Source organism: Aythya fuligula, chromosome 3, assembly GCF_009819795.1.
Source record: "Aythya fuligula isolate bAytFul2 chromosome 3, bAytFul2.pri, whole genome shotgun sequence".
Classification (NCBI taxonomy): Eukaryota; Metazoa; Chordata; class Aves; order Anseriformes; family Anatidae; genus Aythya; species Aythya fuligula.
In genome coordinates, this window is record NC_045561.1 from 68954157 (window position 1) to 68976536 (window position 22380).

A 22380-nucleotide genomic window follows, 5' to 3' on the forward strand; every position below is an offset into this window, starting at 1 on the left:
GATGAATTGTCTGAAAACCTTTGCTGTGGAGAATTGGATGGCAGTTTTAGTTATCAAAGTGGATTCTTCCTAGGAAGTTTTGAAAGCAAATTGTATGTCTTTGGAGGTATTCTTGAAAAGAGGGATATTTTCTCTGTGCTTATCTTTAATTTATTTTCATATTACCAAACCCAAAAACAAACAAACAAACAAAAACCATGAATGAAATGCAAAGTAGTTGAGCTGGAGTCCTGGAAACTGCTTACAGTGCTAGATGGCTAGATGGCTTGTGCAGTACTCAGCCAGGATCCCTGGCAGCTCCCTGCACCCTGCCTGGCGTGGCTTGCTGTTGCTGGCTTGTTTCACAGTACGGAACATGAAAGCAGAAGGGCCCCCCAGGAGCTACCACTGATGCTGCTGAGACAGCAGTGGTGGTACTCTTGCTGTGTGGGAAGCTGGGATGAAAGCTATGCAAAGTAGTTTGTTGAAGGTGTTCTGATTCAGGCTTCTACATTGTGAAGGAAGCGTATACTTTCCTCCACTGATTCCTGGTTTTGTGTTTCCTATCAACACAGATTGAAAAAGACATGTGAAGGGTTTTTCTGCATTTGTGCAAAGTGCAGGTTAGCTCTTGGTAGCCCTCCTTTTCCATTTAACATTTGGGTTGCAGGCGTAAGTGAACTGACTTTTTACAACTTGCTTATAACTTTTCATCCCGGTAGTTGGGCAGCAGTGAAGGTGCCACAATAAAGACGACAAATTCAAAGTCGGGTATTTTCTACGTTGTCCAGAATGTGCCCGGTTCCTGCTCTAGTTCACTGAATTCTGATTAATTTGTGGCCTGGTCCACCATAAGATTGGACAATGTTGTACCACAAATATTTTTTTATTCACCAGATATAATCCAGAGCAGTACAAACCAGTATCCTCAAAGCTACGTGGAGCCTGATTACTTGTGAAGTGGGTGTCATTTAGGCATTTAAATATCTGTAAACATCTGATGGTACATGACAGGGTCACATAGGCCACCTTAACAGAGAAAGAAGCCGCTAGCACGTTCCCAAGTCTGGGACAGGTACCTTAGCCATTGGGCCATTTCTGCTCTTTGGGTGACACTAGGAAGGGGACAGATCCATCTTCTTAGTATTCTGCAAACTGCACCAGCAGTTCAAGAAAAACTCCTACTCAGATTTCCAGCCACTTCAAAAAACCATAAACTTAGTCCTTTGGAAGTCCGTTATGTTTTTCAGGTTTAGTTCCCCAAAGGTTCTTTCTGTATTTTTTCTCTCTGACTTCCATTACTACATTCTTGGTCACCAGTTTCTAAGCCTGGGAAAGATTTAAAAAAACAGATTGTTCCTGGAAGTATCCAGGAATACTGTGGGAAGTGTCAGACTTGTAAAGGTCTTCTAAGGCCAAAGCTGTGTAGGTTTTGCAATTCTCAACCACACAGGAGGCGTTTGGTACCCAGATGAAACATTTGGGTGCTGTCAAGCCCTCAAAAAACTAATTTATGTGCTGCCTATACGTCATTTTTTATCAGCAGGGGTTTCTCCAGGACAGCCAGTCAGTGCTCTAGCTTGCACTGGAGCTCCACAGAATTACCAAGGTGGCTCCTGAGCCCCTTGACTTGTGTGGCCCAAACTAGCGAGCACACTTTAACCTACACAAAAGGCACCCGAGGGGTCACCACATAGCTAGAAGTGCTTACGCTGTGTGTGTCTGAATGCAGGGCTCCCTCTGTCAGGAGTCTGCTGTGCTCTCCAGATGGTGGCTGTTGAGCCTTTTGAAGAAGGATTAACAGATCCTTCATGTGAGATAAGAGACAGGGGTTCCTCTTCTCCGCTGTCTCGGGGGAGCAGGGATGGTTGAGGAGTTCCAGGAGGACTGCACCACGTGGTGGGAGCAGGGACATGAGGTGTGGGGAGACTGGGACTGAGGAGGAGCGGGCAGGGCTGCAGGGTCTGGGCACTGCAGCGTGACAAGTTCAGCTACAAAGCATACAGCAGCTCGTAAGGCTGGTGTCGGGGTTTTTACAGCAGTACAATACTACAGATACCTAATGTTGGCACCTGATGTGATTTGTTGTTGCACAGGTGTGGGTTGTGGTATCCATATGCCACCACTCAGGAGTAACTGAGGAAGGCTCATGCCAGCTGGGGAAACAGCCCGGTGCTGGGAGCATGTCGCTCATCTCCCTCCTCCCTCTAGCTAGTGATGGATGTTCATCCAGGGTGGCAGAAAGATAGATCTAGGTCTCTGTCTACAACTTAAATCCACTGCTCCAGCAGGTTCAGCTGCAGTATGTTAGGGTCTTGTGGGAGGGTACTGGCAATTTTTCCTCTGGAAGATCTATCACTGCAATAATTAACTGTACACTGAATAATAGTAAGAGTTGACTACGTAACCTCACAGCAGTATGGCCAATAATCAGTAAAACGTGAAGAAACTGGATTTCAGTCAGCATTTCCAATAAGGGCTAATGAAATCCCATGGATTCAAGCGGATTTGATGTTATATGTTCCATTTGTAACCACTGCACTATGTCCCTGTCACCTTTCCATGTCTTCTGGCCTGCTCCCAGAGCCTGGGAGTGAAGGAGAGCACACAAGCTGCCAGCATAACTGAGTAATCCTCTATTTTGCTAGAAGTCAGGATTTGCGCTCCAAAATGGAAGAACTCTTTAACTATCCCCCCTTCAGAAATGTGGTATCTTGCTGGCCTGTGCACACATTGCATAAGCAGCTGTAGAAACATAAATATACGTCGTCTTATATCCCCAGCCAGAAGTCATATTCATCACCAGCAACTTCACGGCTTGTATTCAAATTGTGATACTCTTTCTGCCTTGGTGTGCTTTCAGTCTTAATGTATGGTTTTCCTGCCTTGCACAATGAATGCTGCTGGATAACTGGAAGGTTGTTTGTTTTAGAGTGTAGATGAAATGTTAAGGCACAGACGCAATGCTGGCATTAATCGCTGTTCTGCTTTGTGACAGCTTTCAAAATTGTAAATTCGGGGCTTCCATAATGGAAGTTGCAGCTCAGGTATGAATTGCTGATCAGAACTACAGAGAGCTGGTTATGCTGTGCTCAGCAAGCATATCCATTGCATCTTCCTGTTTTTCTAAGTCTAGGCTTCCTATTTTATCTAAATCTTCTGATGCAGAGTTCGTTGGTCATGGTAGGAAAACAGATGCTTTGCCTGTAAATGTCCTTTCTTTTGAAATCATTTAGTCATTTTTTCTTGAAAAAATGACTAAACCTGAACCTTGGCCATAGTTCTTTGGCTTTTATAAAAAATAAGCAAACAAAAACCTTTGTGCTAAATTATGCTTTCAAGGGGTTATATTAACCAGCAAATGCAGATTTAAAGGTGGAACTGGGAGGCTTCCTCATGAGACACACAGAGGGAGAGTTACCAATTTTTTCTGGATTTATACCTGTGTGATTGAGAGCAGAATTAAGACCATTAATATGATTTGTTTCGGGATGATACAATCTTTTCTAAAAAAAACTTTGTTTACCTCATTGTTTGCATTTTACTGTAGTAATATCACTTAACGTACCTAATCATGATGAAGAGGGATAAAGTGATATAATTTACTAGGTATTGTAAAATGCTTTCAGTTATGGTTGATTATTTGTAACCCTCCACAGAATTAACAGATTTCAGAGAAAGAAGTGTTAAACTCAAGCCCATGCATAAGATTTACCATCCTGAGGCTAAGCTAAGAAAATTGAAGCACCATATTTTGAATTAATAATGTTGTTTTTTAAATTTATGTGCACAAATGTGTGTTGTTTTTGTCGGCCTTTTTTTGTTTTGTTTTTGTTTTTATGCACATAACTGTATAGCAAATCAACAACCACGATGGTAGTAGAATAGGTGGTAGAATAGTAAAAAAAAAAAAAAAATAAAAAATGAATTGTTTCGCTTTTAATTCTCAGGCATCAGGCAGACCAGCAGAAATACCTGCCTCAGGTGGGAATTAAAAGCTTTAACATTTGAGGCTTAATCCTGTTGCTGCTGAAATCCTCTTTTCACACTATAATTTTGCTTCTGCATTTTGATGTGAAAAGCTTCAAAATTAACATTTTTCTCTAAGATGTTGAAAGCCTTTAAAAATGTTATAGAAAATAATGACTGCAACCACTCTGTAGTAATGTCAGTGTATGGCACTCATCCGTTTTAAGCGTCTTAAGATGCAGGTTTGGAAAAGTGGATTAGGAACTGACTGCTTTCTTCCTCAGTCAGTAGGGCAGCGTGATACAGATTTCCCTTACAAAAATGTGACTTTGGAGCATCTGAGTGACCTTATTCCTGCTGCAGGTGTTGGACACGTGAACTGACAGGCCCAATGTCAAGGAAAACCAGCCACTACGTTTGTTGGCCTTTTGTTACAGAGCTGGAGAAAGAAGCTCTGCCCGTATTTCAGGTGGCATGAGTTGTTCTATCTGTTCCATGAGCTATGGAAGGAACGCCCACAGAGATAACTGACTTGGCCTCTAACAGTGAATGTGACAGGAACAGTCCCTTTATTTCTGAAGAGTGAAATGAAGATGTGAGGTGCTGGTCACTCCCTGCAGTCTTTAACACTTGAGAAGACTATACTCATGCATGTCATCTAGTTCACTGAATGAATAGAAATTTTTGAGAATCCACTTCAAGGCTGGTGTTTGTCAGTCCATACTCCTGTTGTCAGGTATATCTGAAACTGTGTGTGTGATACTGATTTGTAAGGGAAACTTGAAATTATATGACCCTAAAACTGGTATTTAGGGAAGGAGAATGGGTTATGAAATTCACCAGGAGCTGGAAGACTTGTGATTCAGTTGGCGTTATTTACATTTGTTGTTAATGCTAGTGACAAAGGAAAAAAGGGGAAATGGCAAGTTTATCAATCAGTTACAGTTACCGCCCTTTTTCCTGAAGCCTGGAGTAGCTGACTTGTGGATGTGGAAGCACTGGAAATGGCTCTGTGGAAGGCAGCTGAGGTCAGGCATGCTTCTTAGCTCAGGACCAGCACCTCACTGATCCAGAAAGAGCTGAGCTAGCTTTTCACAGCGCACATCCATACCCACACAGCCACCTCTGAGAAGAGTTTTGGTGTTTCTGAACCATGCTTGTGACAGGGGCACCAAGGAGTGGGCTCAAACACAGCCAGCCAGGGTCTGCCCAGCTCAGCACCCCACTTGCGAAAGGCTTCCCAAATGCGGGTGCACACTGCAAGGATAGCCACAGTAAATCTTTATGGCAGCCTTTCCCCCAGCATGGACTATGGAAAACATTTATTGTTTTAAAAATTGCTGCATATAGAGCTGCTGCGATTTAAAATCTTTGTATCTTTTTTTTAAATTCCCACAAAAATTAAGGCTTACAAATATTCAGAATATTTGTGTGTGTGGTTTCATGATGCAAAAAGATTAACAGCAGTATTGTATTTGAAATCACAGTATAGCATTTCATGTTTGAAATGCGTGATATACGACTGTTTAAACCATAACTTAAACCGTCACTGATCTTGTATCTGCTATATCTGAATGGGTTGGAGCCATTAAAATATACTCATTCTTTCCACACCATATTGATACTATTGGAGCAAACCCATCTTTTGTGTTATTTAGGAAAAAAGACCTTGTTTTGTAAATTGTTATTTCAGGAGTTTCTAACTCTCACTATAAAGAAAACCCTTTTGTTTTAAAAAATGAATAGTATATCCAAAGCATTCCTCCTTGAGGATGCATTTCATACATTTTTTTTTATGTGATGTGAAAAATTATGTAATTTTCCTTCATGCCTCTGAAGAGGGACGAGTGGATAGCACAGATAAGGTTTCATGGAAAGGAAGAAAGAATGGAAATGATATAGTGGAGGTTATTTTTCAGAGCTGATGTCTGCATCGTCCCTTTCATTTTTGTGGAGAAAAAAGACTGCGTTTGGTGTATTTTGAGCCACCTTCCCATTTCATTGTTGGCCTCGGTTCTCAAGAAGGAAAAAAAATAAAAAACACCAAGAAAGCCATCTTCCAGTAAAATCGTATTAGCAGATTTTAAACAAATTTATTTCCTCGTGCACTTCAGCTAAATAGTATCCTGAAAGGCCTGATTTATCGGACAAATGCCCCACGTTGTTTGTCAGCGTCTTTGTTGGGGGGTGAGGGGGAGGGGAAGCCCACGCAACAAAAGACCATAACCTATTGATATTACTTCTGGATGCACGGGGGAAAATAGATTGATTTAGAGCTAACCACAGAAAACTATTCGATCTGATGAGTTTACGATTAAGCATTTTTATTTATTTATTTGTAATGAGAGTAAACATCATCAATATTCTGCCCTGTGTTATTGGAAGCCTTGCAGAAAGTGGCTTTGTGTCAGCGTGCTGGGGCTAGCTGCAAGATGAAAGAAGGCAACCTTAAAAAAATCATGGAGGGACTGTGTTTTTTTTTTTTTTTCATGAAATTGAATGTGTTCAATCTGATACATTATCACAGGTTGTAGGATTTGGCAGAGAAATAGACAAACATTTTTACTTTATTTCATCTTTATTCTTTTAGAAGATTACCTTGGTTTTAGAAGGTGATTTTTTTAATCTCAAAAGCCAGTAAGGCACAGTAAATTTTCAAACCAAATTTTACTGAAGAACAGCAGCCTGCAATTAACTTTCCCAGCATGTCGCCTCTGCACAGCGTTTTGCTTGAGTGAGGGACTCAGGGTAGCACGTAGTCACAGGATCAGGGCAAATCTAAATTCGGTGCCGATGTACCAAATTCTCAATTGATAACACACCATTTTTAAGTGTAGTTGACAGAAAACAATTACAGTTTTATTTTTTTCTTCTCATGGATTAAAAAAAAAAATCAATTGTTGGAAGTTTTCTGCATTTTGCTGGGCACATCGTAAACACTCTGACGAAGAAGCTTGATGCTCAGTTCTCTAGTTTGTTTAACAAGATAATTTCACATGACCTTGAGTGATTTAAAATACAGTCTTTTGAATGCTAATATTTTGTTAGACCATTTTCAGAGTTATCTGTATCCCCACTGCATTCAAAAGCAGCTTAAGAATTACAAGTTAACATACAAAATGGCATAAAAACTAAAATGAATGTGGATGTGAGGAGGAGCGCTCCAGAAATTACCCCTTAGCCTTTGCGGACACCATGCATATGCCCAGGGCATCTTGTGCCCCTGCAGCCATTCCCTCCTTCAGAAAGCAAGAAGCCAGGCTGCCTTAATGCACGCCTGGTGTGGGGGTACACACACAAGGCTCCCTCCTGCTCTGTGATGCTTTAAAAAATGCCAGCCAGTGTTATTTCCCCTGGGATTTAATGCTGCTCGAGGGGGGGGAACAACCTTCTCCCAAAACAATGGCTGCAAGGGAATCCCCTCAAAATGCAGCTGAGGAAGGAGGGAAATGCCTGAGGAGTGCTGGCCACTGCATGGGGTGCCTGGGGTCCCCAACAGCCCCACTGCAACACGCTGCTGCTGCTGCACATGTGATCAGTCCTTTTATAACGCAGTAAGGTATGAGAGGTGCCCTGTCAGCTGCAGCCACTGGTGATGCTGTCAGCCTTGGGAGAGATGATGTGAGAGATTTGCTATCCAGGATTTACTTGGTCCCTGGAATATTCCATTAATCTATTAAAATATATTTGCGCTTCTCTTGAGGAAAATTTCAGTCAGAAACCTCTGCCAGCCCCTCCGGGGTGTTTCTAACCCTGCGTGGCCAGGCACAGGCCGAGCATGCACCTGCGTGAGCTTCCCTGCACCCGCAGCCTGCCTTTCACGGCTGAAGCATCTGAGGCCCTTGAAGAGTAAAACATCCTCGTTTTGTCTAAAACCTCTTAGATTGGGCGTAGCTGAAGCTGCCTTCACGGCAGAAGGGGGTAGATCAAGCAGTCTGCTGCGTGTGCTGTTTGCAAGAACCAGCCTCCCTTTGCGTTGTGGTGAAAGCAGTGACTAAAAGAGACAGCATATTTAGGTACAACTTGAGACATTTCCTTGTAATTATTCTCTGCTTTAGCTGCTGCGTTGGCATTCAGCATGTTGTAAAAACATCACGCTTGCACATGCTGTTAGCAAACCAGGCCATTTTTCAAAGCATTTAAACTGCTGGATGAAGCATTGTTCACCAAGATGTGGGGTTTTGTTCTCCGATAGCATTCAGAAAGGAAAAACAAAAAGGGAGCTGGTGCAGGGCCTATCTTGGTGAATTATTTCTCTGACTACATCCCTTTGCTATCCCTGTCAGATGTTAAAACCACCACCCCCAAGAAAAAGTCAGTCATTAGAGCAATTCTAAAGCTTTTTCTCCCAACGGATAATAGCGTGGAGCCATACAAATGATTCTCTCCTTGTCATATATATTGGATTATCATCCAAATCATATTATGAAGCAGCATGAAGAAGCAAGCAGTTGTCCTTACCCTCCTTACTGCTTAGTTCAGCTGAGCTGTTGCGGGGAATGTGTTTGCGAGACAGTTGTGTCGTCATTTTAAGAGTGCTGGGGCTAGGGAATACTTCCTAACTATGAAACGAGGCGACTGCTGGGACAATAAAAAACAGCTGAAGACTAGAGGGTATTTTATTTTGTGTTTGCATTTGGTTGGGAATTTGAGTACTTGTAATGAATTTCAGCCATCAACTTATTGTAATTACTGCAGCATGGTTTGTGTTGGAATCTGTACGCTTCTTGCTTGTTCATCTATTTCCACTAATACGTCTAGTTCTGTGTAATCATGAATCCATAGTAAAGGAGGATATAGAAGTATTTTTAACCTTGCAGTATACTCTTTCTTTGTTAGTAGGTATTAATGCTACTGTTTTATGGAGTATACTGAAATACAATATTAGGTAAATTGCTCAAGGTATTCCTTCATTTGCATGCTCATCATTTTTATACCAAAAAACAGTCCTGATCCACCTTCCCACCAGTGCCCTAACAAAGAAAGGATTCCCCTTCAGGGTAATTGCCATCTCTTCATTTATTTTGTTGCATTATTTTTTGAGCCTGAAGCTACCCAGTAAATAATGAGAGCCTTCTGTGAGAAGATATTCCTTTTTTAGTAAACCTTTCTTGCTGTTTTGTTTCTCTAAGGGTTACTTATATTATCACTGAACTTTTAAGGGCTTTTTATGTTTTACCCATCTCATGATGTAAATTATCTATGAAGCTTTATGTTGTAAGTGTTTATGTTGTAAACACTTGTACTTAGTATAGTTGTACTCACCTAGAGTTTCTGAAAACGTTATTAAATGAGAATTTGCTAATTTTCTTAGCAGGAGCCAATTTGTGTAGAGTTCTTCATATTAATGTGTATATAGATGTAGCTATATAAACCTGTGTGTGCATATCATGCGTTATCAATTTTCATTATGTTGTAATGTAGGTTTATAGAGCAGAGGCAAGCAAAGAGCTGAAGCCTTTTGGACAAAAGGGTTTAACACCATACCTTAATGTGCGTGGATGCTGCCATGTGGTGTCATTTGTGAGCTCCTGAGGTGGCTGACCAGTTCCATTTTGGTGTAAATCCCTTGAGAGGGAAGGCATTTCAGAGCGGGGTGTGATCTCTTCTCCTGGTAAGAGTGATTGACAAGGAGTGAATAAATAGTTAAAAGAAGCGAGTGAATACCACCCTCCTGTTTAAGTCCAGGCACACCCAGGCTGGCACATATATATTCTAATGAGATACTATAGCCAGATGCTTGGGTTGGTTAGTCACAAGAAACATTCCTGAAAAGCCAAATCATAGTTTAATTACAACTGCTCCTGGTAGAATTTTATTTTTACAGTGACATTTTACAAGTGATTTGAATAAATGCAGGGAATTACAATATTTTGCAAGTAGGATGTATTGATGAATATATATGCAAAAGGTGACGGAGGCCTCTTGAGTGGAAGCAGGGGCTCTGACAGCAGGTTCTTGGTCAATTGGTGAGGTGAAATGGTTCACTGAATTGGATAACACAGTGCATACCATAGTGACTGATTAAATTGATTTGTCCATGGCTACCGCCTCCTCTCCTACTGAAGCCCTTTAACCTATTTTCAAACTTTTTTTTTTTTTTTTTTTTTTAAACGATTCTAAGTAAATGTGTTGTTAGGGAAGGGAGCCAACACAAATGCGTTCACAGCTATAAAATTCTATATTCTGGTTCTGGATTAAGTTAAAATGCACGATTCCCAAAATGTCTGTTCACTCCCATGTGATACTATATTACACCATCTTAGATAAAAAGCCTAGGAATGAGTACACTGCTAGAAACAGATGTGGAAGATACTAATAAACACCATTCTTTAATATAACCTGCATTATAATGAATACCACATTTGTGAAGTCCTAGGTGTATTTATTGGAGGCAGAGAAAGTAAAATACTTCAGGGTTTTTGTTGCTGCTGTTCTTTTTGTTTGTTTGTTTTTCTTTTTTTTCTTCTTTTTTTTCTCCAATAGCAAGTTTTACTTTCTTATTATTTTATCCAAAAGATGTTTAGTAAACTTGTCAGGGAGACATAGCTGAATGCTGCTGTTAAACGGGAGGTCACTAATTTGAAAACACCTGTAATGATATGGAAAAAAAAGTAATCAGATTGACAGCGTTCATTAACTGGAAATTTATCAAGCTTTTTTTTTCCCTAAAATATAATGTTTTGGTCTTAAATCAGGATGTTCATATTTTACAACATACTTAGTATTGCCTTGCTAGGGAGATCATTCTAAAGACAATGAGGCTTGTACGTATTTTCTTTTTCATTCAAGCAGAGCTTTATCTCTTCATGGGTTATTTCATGCTATATGCAGGCAGACTAGTATAGGCATAGTCTTCAAATTCCACTGAAAATCAAATAAAAATTATGTGCACTGATGACATAAAAATGGAACCAGTTCACCTAAAATATATTATTGCAGTTGTCATAAAAAGTGCAGAGTTCAGTGTAATGGCTTTGGTTTCTTGTTTGTTATTAATTTTTAGGGAAGATATGACAATTTAATTATAATGTTTTCTGAAGGGATAATGAAGTTCTGTGTATCATTTAGCTTCTTTAAATTATAAATCAGTCTTGGGGAATATGACAACATGCCATGGGCAACTTATGCTTTCTTTTTTTTCATTCGTCTATTAAAAGAAAGATACGGTTAGTATCTTGCTAATGGAGAAAAAGAAATATTGAGAGGGCGTTTCTCAGGGATTTTTTCTTGGATGGAATTTGCAAATGTTCACAGCCATTTTGTAACCTTTCTATAAACTACACAGGTTTTATCAAGAACATTTTTGTGTAGACAATGTATATTCTGTAATTGAGACTACAGCTATACATATGGCTTTGCATAGGCTAAACATCTGTGTTGTGTGTAGACTAACAGCAATCACATTGTGGTTTAACCCGGCAGGCAGCTAAGCACCACAAGCCAGGAGGGGACAGAGCCAGGACAGATCACTAACTGCTAGCTCAAAACAGGGCTTTGTTGCTTTCCAGGAGCCTGAAAATTTTGATGGGGGCTTGAGCCAAAGCACATTGCATTGTTTTATACATACAGTTGCTTGCACATGTAGTTGTTTTGAGTCCTTCAATCCACTCTACTAGGCATGGTTGTTTGCAACTGTTTTTTTTAATTAGTTCATATAGTTAAGGGGAAGCAAAAACAAATTGTCATTATGGGGTTAGTTCTCTTCAGTAGAATGCTAGATTATAATAGATTTAATCCATACACATTTGGTGCAAATATTTGTAATACAGAGAAACAGAAACCGTAGAAAAATAGCCAAAATAAAAAGTGATGGATATGAGCAGCATAGGATCATCAGGTAATTATTGTTCTGTATCAAGTGTTAGACTGATGTAAGTCAATGATTTAAATTCCTGGTGTGTGTGTTACAAAGTAAAAGTATTCAGTAAAGAATTGTTGGATTTCTCCATGATTCCCCTTGATAATAAGATTAACACAGGAGTGTTTACATTTTGGCCATTTTAAAGACTTGGCGAAAAGGTCTTGCCTGTGGCTGTGGCGCTTGGAAGAGGTGCTCTGCCGTTTGTCTGCTTCTGGGCAGCCCTGCTTTTGAAGATGACACCCAGGGTCACCACCACTTGCATGTGGTTTGAGAATTTCAAGAGAAAACAAACAAACCCTGTTTTATGACTCTTGCTAGGGCTTTACTCATTTTGTTTTGAATTGAAACCATAAAAGCCATTCCTGACCCTCTGAAACATAAGCATTGTAAAAGCTCAGCCCCCACCCTTCCCTTAGCGTGCCTTAACTGAGCCAGAAGAGGCAAAGTTTCTGGGCGAGATCTTTTACGTGCCCAAAGAGCTTTTTGGAGCACTTGAAGACGTGGTAAAGTCCGAGGCAACTTCCTTAGGGAAAGCCAAATCTCTTCTCCCTATGCGTTTCTTTATGGCCTCAACCCAGCGACTCACAGGGTGAAGCCCACCCCTGGGTGAAGAGGTCGGCCCTGGCGGCTACCTCCTCCCCACCCGGCTTTGAAATGTTAGTCCTGCCAGGCATTTGAAATACTAGCGCCCACGGGGGTTTAATGCTATAAATACTTGAGCAAGAAGCGATGCTTGCCAGGGCAGCGGCGTCGGGATCTGTGAATATTTGGTGCCCTCTAGCGGGGCCGAGGCTGGCTGAACCCCAGCATCATCCCTCCTTTGGGGAGAGCCAGCAGGGTAGGGGTGGTTGGGGGTTTTCTGTCTGTCTGAGAGGTTTTATATTGAAAATTTTAGCCTCCTGGCGTTGTGGAATTCGTGGAAATCCCAGTGCAGCGGGGTTTTCTGATGTAGTTGTACGGTGCTGGTGACTGGCGGCTCTTTCAGCGGCGGGACCCTCGCAGCATTGTCCCAATGCTGCACAGGCTCGTCTTACTGCTGAGGGCAGTGAGGCATCCCAAGGCTGTCACGAAAGCGTGGTTAGGCACCTGCCTACATCTGCAAATGCTTCCGATTTAGCTCTTGGCAGTCAGTAGAAAGGTCCCACTGAAAACAAGTGAGGATCTGTTTTAGAGTGGTCTTTACTTTCAAGCAGTACCAAGGGTATCAGTATAGCAAGATACTGATAAGGATGATAGTAACAGAATCTATTCCTAAGTAAGAGGTATTTTTTGGCACCGGTGTGACATAGGGGCACATTCCAAGTGCATTGCTTAAAAAGCAAAACTCAGATACATATTTGTCTGTGGCAATGGGATATTGTCGCAGAAGCTCCTGCTGTCTCACCAACAGACCAAGTGCACAGTCAGCTTCTGACACACAGAAAATCTTACAGTCTGATGCTACATTTTATAACCAGCTGTCTCTTTTCATTTTTAGATGCTACAACTGTGGTGGCCTTGATCACCACGCTAAAGAATGCAGCCTACCTCCACAGCCAAAGAAGTGCCATTACTGTCAGAGCATCATGCACATGGTGGCTAACTGCCCCCATAAAACTGTTTCGCAACAGCCCACTAGTTCTCAGGGAAGACATGAAGCTGAACCACAGCCTTCCACTTCTGCTTTCCTGAGAGAAGGGGGAGGAACATACGGCTATTCGTCTCCATCATATTCTCAGGAGGGAAGGTCAGAGATCTCAGAGCGTTCAGGCAGGTCACCACAAGAAGCTTCTTCAAGTAAGTTATCTGCATCACCTGAAGAACCAAGCAGAAAGGGGCCTTCTGTTCAGAAAAGGAAAAAAACTTAAAGCATTTTTCATAACTTTCCATTTTCTTTATCCTCTCGGGATGTCTACCTCATGCAAGTACAGGGGAAATAATTTCATTATCAGTAGCTGACCTGGAATTTTAACTACTGTTGAGGAACTGTGAATTTTTTTTTCTTTAATAGACAAATCACTCCAAGCAAAATACATTTGAGCAGGGTGCGTTACGTTTTACCTTCTGTATATGTGTGTATGAGTGTGCACGCGCGCGTGTGTCTGCATATCTATGAATATATATTTTTTCCATCAGAACACTCTCCAGATCCCACAATACCTTACTGTGAAGCAATAGACACAGTACCCGTAAATGTTGCTGAACTCATTCCTAGAATCGGTTTTCAAACATGTTCAAAAAAAAACAAAAACAAACAAGAAAACCCAAGAAATCTCACCAAACAGAAACAAAAACACCTGAAAAACCACACACAGAACTGAGATCAAGACTGTTACTTCTCTTGTGAACCAAAGGATACGTTCATATTTTAAAGCTGCCATATGGTACTAAAGATACTAAGACATCCCCCACACCATCAATTTGAGTTATTTTCTTTCCCTCTCTACAAAGCATCACTTCCCCACTTCCCACCCCTCCACCCCCCATGCCTGTGAAGGGCAGTGTCACGACTAAGCATGGCTCTCATCACCACCATCCTTTGTTGGTAAGGAGTTAATAGCTCCAGAAAAGACAATGAATGTGTAGTTTCTGTGCTGGTTTCTCAAAATGTTTTGTTAAATTAATATGGGTGTAACTGTAATTTAGATGACCGTATTGTAGGGGAGACTGTGTAAGTTGTTAAAGAGCAAACAAACCCTTTTGAGTGGTATCAGGATATCATCCTGCTTCACCCTTTGTATTCTGTGAACATTTAGGGGACCTTGGTGGCAGTAGTAGCAGCAGCAGCAGCAGCAACTTCTCTTGGTCCCGAGTAGTGCCCCTGAATTTGAAGGGGCTTCCCCCTCGTTTACTGTTGAAATGACGTGGAGAGAATTCCTTAGGGATTTTTTTGTTGTTGTTGTGGTCGTCTGTTTTGTTTTTAAAGAAAACAAAATGCAAAGCTATTAAGATCCTGGGATAAAAAGTTTCTTGAGAATAAAGGTAGATGGGTACTCGTGGTTGCTCAGCCAGCCTCTCACCCTGATGATACTGCACATGTTCATTAAAGGACAGGTGCCTGCTGCAGATGAGCCTTAGTGAAGGCACCTGCAAGCCTGCCCTGGGCATCATCAGCTTCTTGTGAACGGGAGACTGCTGCTGACCAGCCATGGTCTGGTGTGTGCTGGGACCACACACTTGTGCATTAAAGAGAAAGATTGGTGGCCTCAGAGTGAGACTCCCTGGGCAGCCTTTGCTTGGGGTTAATAGAGTTGGAGCCTAGCAAAACTTCAAGTCGCTTTCCATTTGAAACGTCTACATTACCAAGTCATACGTACGATAACATACTTTGACAAATCCCATTGCAGATGTAAGTTAATTAGAGAAACTTGTATAATCCTTAGCATTGGCAATAAACACAGGCTGTTAAAGCTTGAAGGAGTCAGGTAGGTTTAAGCTCAGATAATCAAACTGGAGAACCAAGCCTGCATGAAAGGCTACGGTGAGCCCAAGCCCTGTCTGCGGTAACTCTCACAGCCGACAGTCACAACAGGTAGGCAGCTGGCTCGTTGCGTGGCCCTCCCCTCCCACTTGTCCTCCCGGTTGAGACTTTTACTGTTGCTGCTGCTGCTGCTTCAGTAAACAGGTTATAATCAAAAGCCTCAGCGAAGGGCACAATTTTCCAGAGCATTATTTTGTGTGAATTCCTTGCCAGTGTTTGCGAGAATCTCGATGGTTTATACTGAAGTTCTCAGTATGCTAATGCAAAGCTTACCTTTGACGATATTGAATGTGATATATCTATAGAGAAGAACTTCCTTGCCTTACGTAAGGATAGTAAACTTATTTAAATTATGTAGACAAATCAAAGTGGCATTGCTTAACCTTCTAGCCGGTGTAAAAACCGGGTTAAACAGCAAAGATGCAAAACTTAGGTCACTTTGAAAAATTTAAACCAAAGTTCCTTATAGAAATAGGCAATTGCGGATTTGAAAACTGGTCATTCCCTGTTTATATGTAAGAAGTTCAGAGCTGAGATGAGAAAATATTTTCAACGTGCAGATTTTTATTGGTGCTGTTTGAAATCAGTGTGCACCAAAGTCAGACTGAACTGCAAAGAGCACATACCAAACCCTATCTTATTGTTGAAAGCTTAAGGTTTTATTTTTATATATTAGAATGTTATCACTATTACATAACATACTCAGGACAAAGAACTTTGCTCAGGGAATATACCATGTGATGTTGTTTTTACTTTACAGAATAGTCTACCGACCTGCTTACTCAGAACAAACCAAATAGACTTAGCCCTTTTTATCTCTATATAAGTATTATGTACTGATATTAGTAACTACCTCTGAGTTGACATAGACCTACATTTGTGATAATCAGATTTCAGCGTTTTGTATTATAAGTTCCTGTGAAATGAAAAAGTGGTATTCTGTACTGGTTGCTTATGTGAGCATACGTGTCTTTACATTCACAGGGTCTGAGTTTTCAGAGATGCTGAGCAACCGCAGCTCCCATTGACTTCCAGTTGGAGTTACTGGTGCTTAGCTTTTCTAGAAGGGGAGGGATGGGGGGTGGAGGGGAAAGAGAAAAAAAAAAAAAAAAAAACACAAAAAAAACACAAAAGCATCAAGCCCACTTTGTTTACATAGGTGACAATAAAATTATTATTCTGTTTACAGCAAAAGGCTACCTCATATTTACTGCATAAACACACCTTTGTGCTGCTCTGGCCTTAAAGGTGGCTGTTGATCTATGGTACATGCTATTTATCTGTACTGAATATGTAACTGATAATTCACCACTGCATAGGTTATGGCAAATACTTGTTTAAGATGAAGCATCCATCTGAAATTATGAGAAGTTTCCAAACATTTCTTTAGAAGTTTTTTATGTTTCTGTCTAAAGGATTATGGGCACTGTTCACAAAAATAAGTACATCTCCGAAACAGACAAAAAATATACATGCCTAAGTTAAACACAGCAGCGCAAGCTGTGGCAGGTAACTACTTAGCACTGAGCTGCAGTAGAAAAAAAAAATAAAAAAATCTAATGATACTCCTTCAATAGGCTGCTCCAAATAAGCAAAGAACACTTTAAAGGAGGAGATGCAGACTTGAGTTCGGGATTCTTCCTTCTTATGCTACAGCATTGGCTCAGCCTTGATTTCCCTTATTCACCAGCCTGTCCTTGCCAGAATGCCTCCCAATACAACTCGCTTGAGCAGAGGTAATTCAAGTATCGGCTCAGAGGGATGTGTTTTTCTCCAAGCAGTACTGGAGATAGGCTTAAACCTGTAACAAGAGAGCTCTCCCTCCCAACCCCTCACTCCAAAAAACTCAATTTGATTTAATCATAAGGGACATTGTGAGATATTTATATTCTTCCCCAAGGAGAGTTAATGGTATTTATTTCCACACTACAAAAAGTGAGCCATGGGGAAGATTGATATTTGGAAGAAGAGCCAAATAACTTTTTTTGCTGTAGCTAATTGTAAGTCTGGCATTATAATACCATCTGCAGTATTTTGCTTTTAGCTAGCTTTCAGGGAGTGCCAAACAACATACCTGACTCCTACCTTTTCCCTTTGTAGGCCACCTTTTCCAGCCCAGTTTTATTCTGCGCCAGTGTTATCCTGAAGTTCCTGCTTAGTCATACATAGTTTTGTGAATAGAGCCCCATAAAAAGTGTTTATAGATCTTGTAACATTCTTTGTAAGAAGAATTATAAAAGAACATGGGAAATCTCATTGAGTCTTAAATTTAATTTAATTAATTTATCTGTAAGAAATGTTTATCATAAAAAAAATATATATGTATTCCCCTGTGCTAGATATAAAAGTAATTGGGAAGATGTGTACATGTGCAGATGCACTGATTTTAATTTTCTAGAAGTCTTAATGAGATTTGAGTATTGTTTTAGAAACAAGCAGAGCCTTGTTAAATGCATCAATCTAATTTTGCTGAGTATATCAACAGCCTCTTCTTTAAGATACGTTGGTTGTGTGTTACCCCTGTTACAACCCTTGAGTAATAACAAGAGGTTGATCTATGAACACACATGTCTTTTTTATGCTAAAACAGAGCTGTAAATTAGCAGCTTTGGTAGTGTTTTTATAAGAATGTTGAAAAGTACCAAGGTATTTGCTACCATTGTCGTTGAACCAAATGTAAGAGCAACCAGCTTTACAAAGGATAATGGTTTTGACTACCTCTTGGATTACTAAGTTAAGCAACAACTGGCTGACAAACATCACCAGACTGGCTTAAACTAGTATGTGTTGCTTGTGGTAATAATAACAATAACCATACTAGAGACCAAAGTGAACACTGATTTCTATATGTCTTTAATACTGTGTCTTATCTAGTGTTTTTAAATTATCTTCTGTAGTATAGATTACCTCATTGTCCATTTTGACTTGTATGTTGTTTACAAGGTGAAATTAAAGAAAAATCACTTGAATTTTATGTTTTAAAAAAAGACAGTGAGTTGAAGTTTTGAAGGTCATTTCACCTGTTTACTGTCTTGAGGGACTAAAGCACTGATTGCCTTTCTACATATCATGTATTTTATATTCTCATTTCATGCCTAATGTCTTTTTTTTTCCTGTCAGTCATGGATATTGTGAGGTTTAAAAGAATTACTTGATTAAAAATAAAACATAACATTGGCATTTACAACAGGCCTTTGAGAGTTTCTTTATTTGCATGATTAAAAAAAAAGCACCATGCAGTCAATGTTCACTTAGTTTTAAGACATTATCTTCAGGAAAGATAAATTGTTATATAAATTGTTGTTGGATGGAGGGGAAAATAAAAGGTTAGTGCATACCTGGATTGTACTAGCAATGCTGCAGAAATTGCACCCCAAACCACATTCAGCTATTGAAATTAAACTGCAAGATTACAGCTTTTGGTACTTAATCTCTGTGAGAATACACTAGTCATTAAAGTTATCAGGCATTTGGGCTAGTCTCTGGGATGGAAAGCATCCGATATTTAAGTTTCATCCTATCTTTATTTATTCTTCCATAATCTGTAAGCTTGCATATATATATTGCATGCTAATTTGAAATGATTTGCAGAGTTGTTTCATTTTTTAGAAAGGAAAGTGCTGTTGTCTACCATTAACTGGAAACTCCATCTCAAAATTACATAAAGTGTATTAGTGGATTCAATAGCATTAGCTCATCAATCTCTATTAAAAGACTTGGAGGCTTGAATATGCTACCTACATGGCCATTGTGTTTCAATACAAGTCTCTCTATACAGGTGATTAATAGCAAAATTGATCAATCTCTGCTAAATACAATGCATTTTTTTTTCTATTTGTATAAACATCTGTGTGAAGGGTTACCATCTCATTCTAGCATTCTCTACTCTTCCAGTTGCATAAAACCTCATTTGCATTTTCTTTTTCTCTCTAATGTGTGGCCTCAGTAAGAATGAGTTATGAACTTGTTCCTCCTCATCCACCTCAACTTGTAGCCTGTTATTCACATTACTTTTTCTGGAAAGGGCAAGATGCGACTCTGAAGCTACAATCTGCTGCCACGATGCTGCTGACCTCCAGGACACCAGCAGGTTGCTCTGCACTTGTTTCTGCAAACGCTGCCAATTGCATGACTGCAGAGTGGCTGCCACTGAGCCTGCACACAGCTGCTGATGCTCTGTTAATATGCAGCTGGTCAATTTTTGCTTTCTGGCTGTACAATATTTAGCCCCAGGTATTATTTGAGCTGTACAGCTCTTAGCCTAGATATTCGGGGCTGGAGCAGCCAAAAGGTTCATAAACCAGATGAACTGGTGTCATTACTGCCATTGTACCAACCAAAAAAAGGTGGACAAGGTGAAAACAGTAACAAGGACTGAGCTTAGATATCCAGCTTTAGGCGCTTACAACCCCTTTTATTTTTTCAACTAAGTAATCAAAAATTCAAGGCCAGGAAGTATCAGTAGTCTGTGCAGTTTGACCTGCTGCATGTCAGACATTAAGTTCAGGGCAGTTACTGTTGTATTGAATTTTAGCACTCAGCTTCAACTGCTGCCTTGCTTGCTTGGCGGTTTTAAGCATATTTACCGGTTGGGCTTCAGATCAGGCCTGAACACTCTTGAGAAAAAAGAAATGCTCCGCTCTGACAGCCTGTTTTAATCACCTCACTGTTAGCAAGTAGTGTCTAATTTCCATTTCCTCTGGCTTCAACTTCCAGCTAGCTGTCTTTTCCCACCAGGGTAGAAAGCCTGCACTACTAAGAAAATGCAAATACTGTTTTATTTTTTTATTTTTATTTTTATAGAGGACAAAAAAGACCCAATATCTTATATATATATATATATATATATATAAAAAAAAAAAAAAGTGGTGTTGCCTCACCCTTATCATCATTTTCAGAAGCTTTCTACTCTCCTCCTCAGCCCTGGCTTTAAAAACAACCAAAATATGGTTAAAATGCTGGGTTACCCAAAGCAGTACCTGGCCAAACTGAATACAGTCCTACTAGCCATGGAGGACAAAAGCAAAGAGCCTGGTCCATAAACCTGGACGTTTTTAGTAGTGAAGCTATGAACCAACAGAACAATCCCCACCAAGGCACAGGGCTGATCAACATGGACTGCAATTTCTTTCCTTTGACTTCTTCAAGACCATCTAAAGGTGGCTGGTTGCTGGAAAAGAATTGATGGACTCATCTTGGTCACTACAAAGTATATCTGTACTGGCAGTATTATGCTGAATTCACATTTTTCAGTCATTCCAGACTTACTACACAAATTTACATGGTGGGTGATTGCACTGACACACTACCAGTCTTTGATATTCTAGAAAATGAGTTCATTTCTTTTTCAGAAATGTGCTAGATTGTCATGTCCTAGGTTGTCTAGTTTAAGGAGCAGAATAAAAGAAACCTTAGTTGGAGCATCCAGAATACTTGAGGCAATTAAACTAACTGAACACTGAGAAATACTGCCCAACAGTTACCAGGGTAGGAAAATAAGTTGAATTTGGGAGTAGTTTTGGAAACTGCCCGTGAAACAAAGCAGAAATGCTCTTTCTTCCCCAAGGTAGCACAGCAAGGGCAGAGGCTTCAAGCGCAGCAAGTTCCCTTCAGTCCAGCCCACATTTTTGTGTATCCTTGACCTATGCTGACAGACGTGACAAAAAGTCACAGTCAAGCCTGCTGAACCAAAACTTCTGGGGAGTTTCAAGCCTGATTGATAGTTTCCAAAAATGTAGTTGCCTCACAAAATGCTGTGCGGAGAGGAGCGGAGGCTCCTGCTACAGAGATCCTCTGTCAGTAAGTAGAGCCACCCCAGCAGTTCCCAAGCCCTAGGATCTGTTTCTGTGTTACAGCAGAGAAAAATTAAAGCAGAAGAACTACAGGAACAAGTGTCTAGTTCCATTCTCTCCCCCACGTGCAATTTCCTTCTCCACTTCCCTGTACCACTTCCAATCACTTCCTTGGGTGCTTGAAAGCTTTTTGTGTCGCACCTACCTTCAAGCACACACTGCAGCTGTTCCCCAGGACACTGTGTGGCTGGGTGTTACTTTGCACCTCTGATGTATGTTTAAAGGTGGATGTATGCAGATAAAGGTGGGCACCCAGGCAGCTGGTAAGCTTCAGGGGCTGGGAAGGGCAGCAGTCTGACCTCTCTCTGATGCTTAAACAGACATTTTTTTTCTACAGGCACCAAAAATTCCTCAAATCAGAGGTACTGAGGGTGCTTCCCAAGGAGCAGGCATCAGGACTGATTTCCAGCTGTCTCCAGAACCAGGATTTTGGAAGCTGCACCCACTCTTGATGCTAGCAGTTCAATAATGCCAGCTAACCTGCCATCTTATCCCTCTTTGCTGTGTTCTTGAGATACCCTAGAAAACAAAATATTGGAGTTTGGATACTGTGAGCCTTACAGTTAGTCAGTATAGGTGTGTTTAAAGAGAGTGGCTTGCTGCACTTCATTTAAATCCTAAATCTAATGCACAGAAAAAAGCCTACCTGCCTCTTTTTACACGGGGAACAGGTGAGCAGGTAGTTGGGGGGCACAACAGCTACAGTGAAGGGAACGGATGGAAATACACTGCTCAGCACAGGCCCTGAGCCCCTGCATAACCTGAGGTACATTTTATTCAGCTAACAGCCACAAGTGGTTACCAGAAGCAACCTTGTGAGTCACATGAGGGCACACTGGGCTGGTTCAAAACAAAAACAAAATCACCCATTTTCTGGCACACCACCACCACCACAAAGAGCCAGCTAGAAAAGTGAAGTGACGGGATACGAGAAGGCCCGGTGGGAGGACAGAGAAGGCTGGGAGCCTCCTCCAGCTGGTTTCCTCTGCCCGCAGAGAGGTGCCGACAGGACATGAGGGCCCTCACAGAGTCCCGAGTCCTGCCACCAGCACCCTCCTCATCCAGCACCTCCAAAGCCTGCACCCAAGCTGCTCTATACGGGTTGGGCACGCTCTGTTGCCCTAAGCTTGGTTTTGCCCCCATTGAGTCAATGTGGGAAGGATTTGGGTCACCGTGAGTTTTTGTCGGAAGGGTTCCCTAAATTAGCTCCTCTGCTTGAGATGAAAGGAAGAAAGAGGTCTGTCTTTGTTCTCCCC

General features: G+C 40.9%; 1 protein-coding gene across 4 annotated transcripts in view; it reads left to right on the forward strand.

Moving 5' to 3' along the window:
* Nucleotides 1-16333, forward strand: part of LIN28B (lin-28 homolog B) — a 96451-nt gene extending 80118 nt beyond the window's left edge. For all 4 annotated transcript variants that reach the window (XM_032184986.1, XM_032184987.1, XM_032184988.1 and 1 more), the window contains one exon: nt 13290-16333. In XM_032184986.1, the coding sequence (XP_032040877.1) occupies nt 13290-13659 (370 nt within the window). In that variant the 3' untranslated portion in view covers nt 13660-16333. The remainder of the gene's footprint in view (nt 1-13289) is intronic.
* Nucleotides 16334-22380: the final 6047 nt, after the last annotated feature.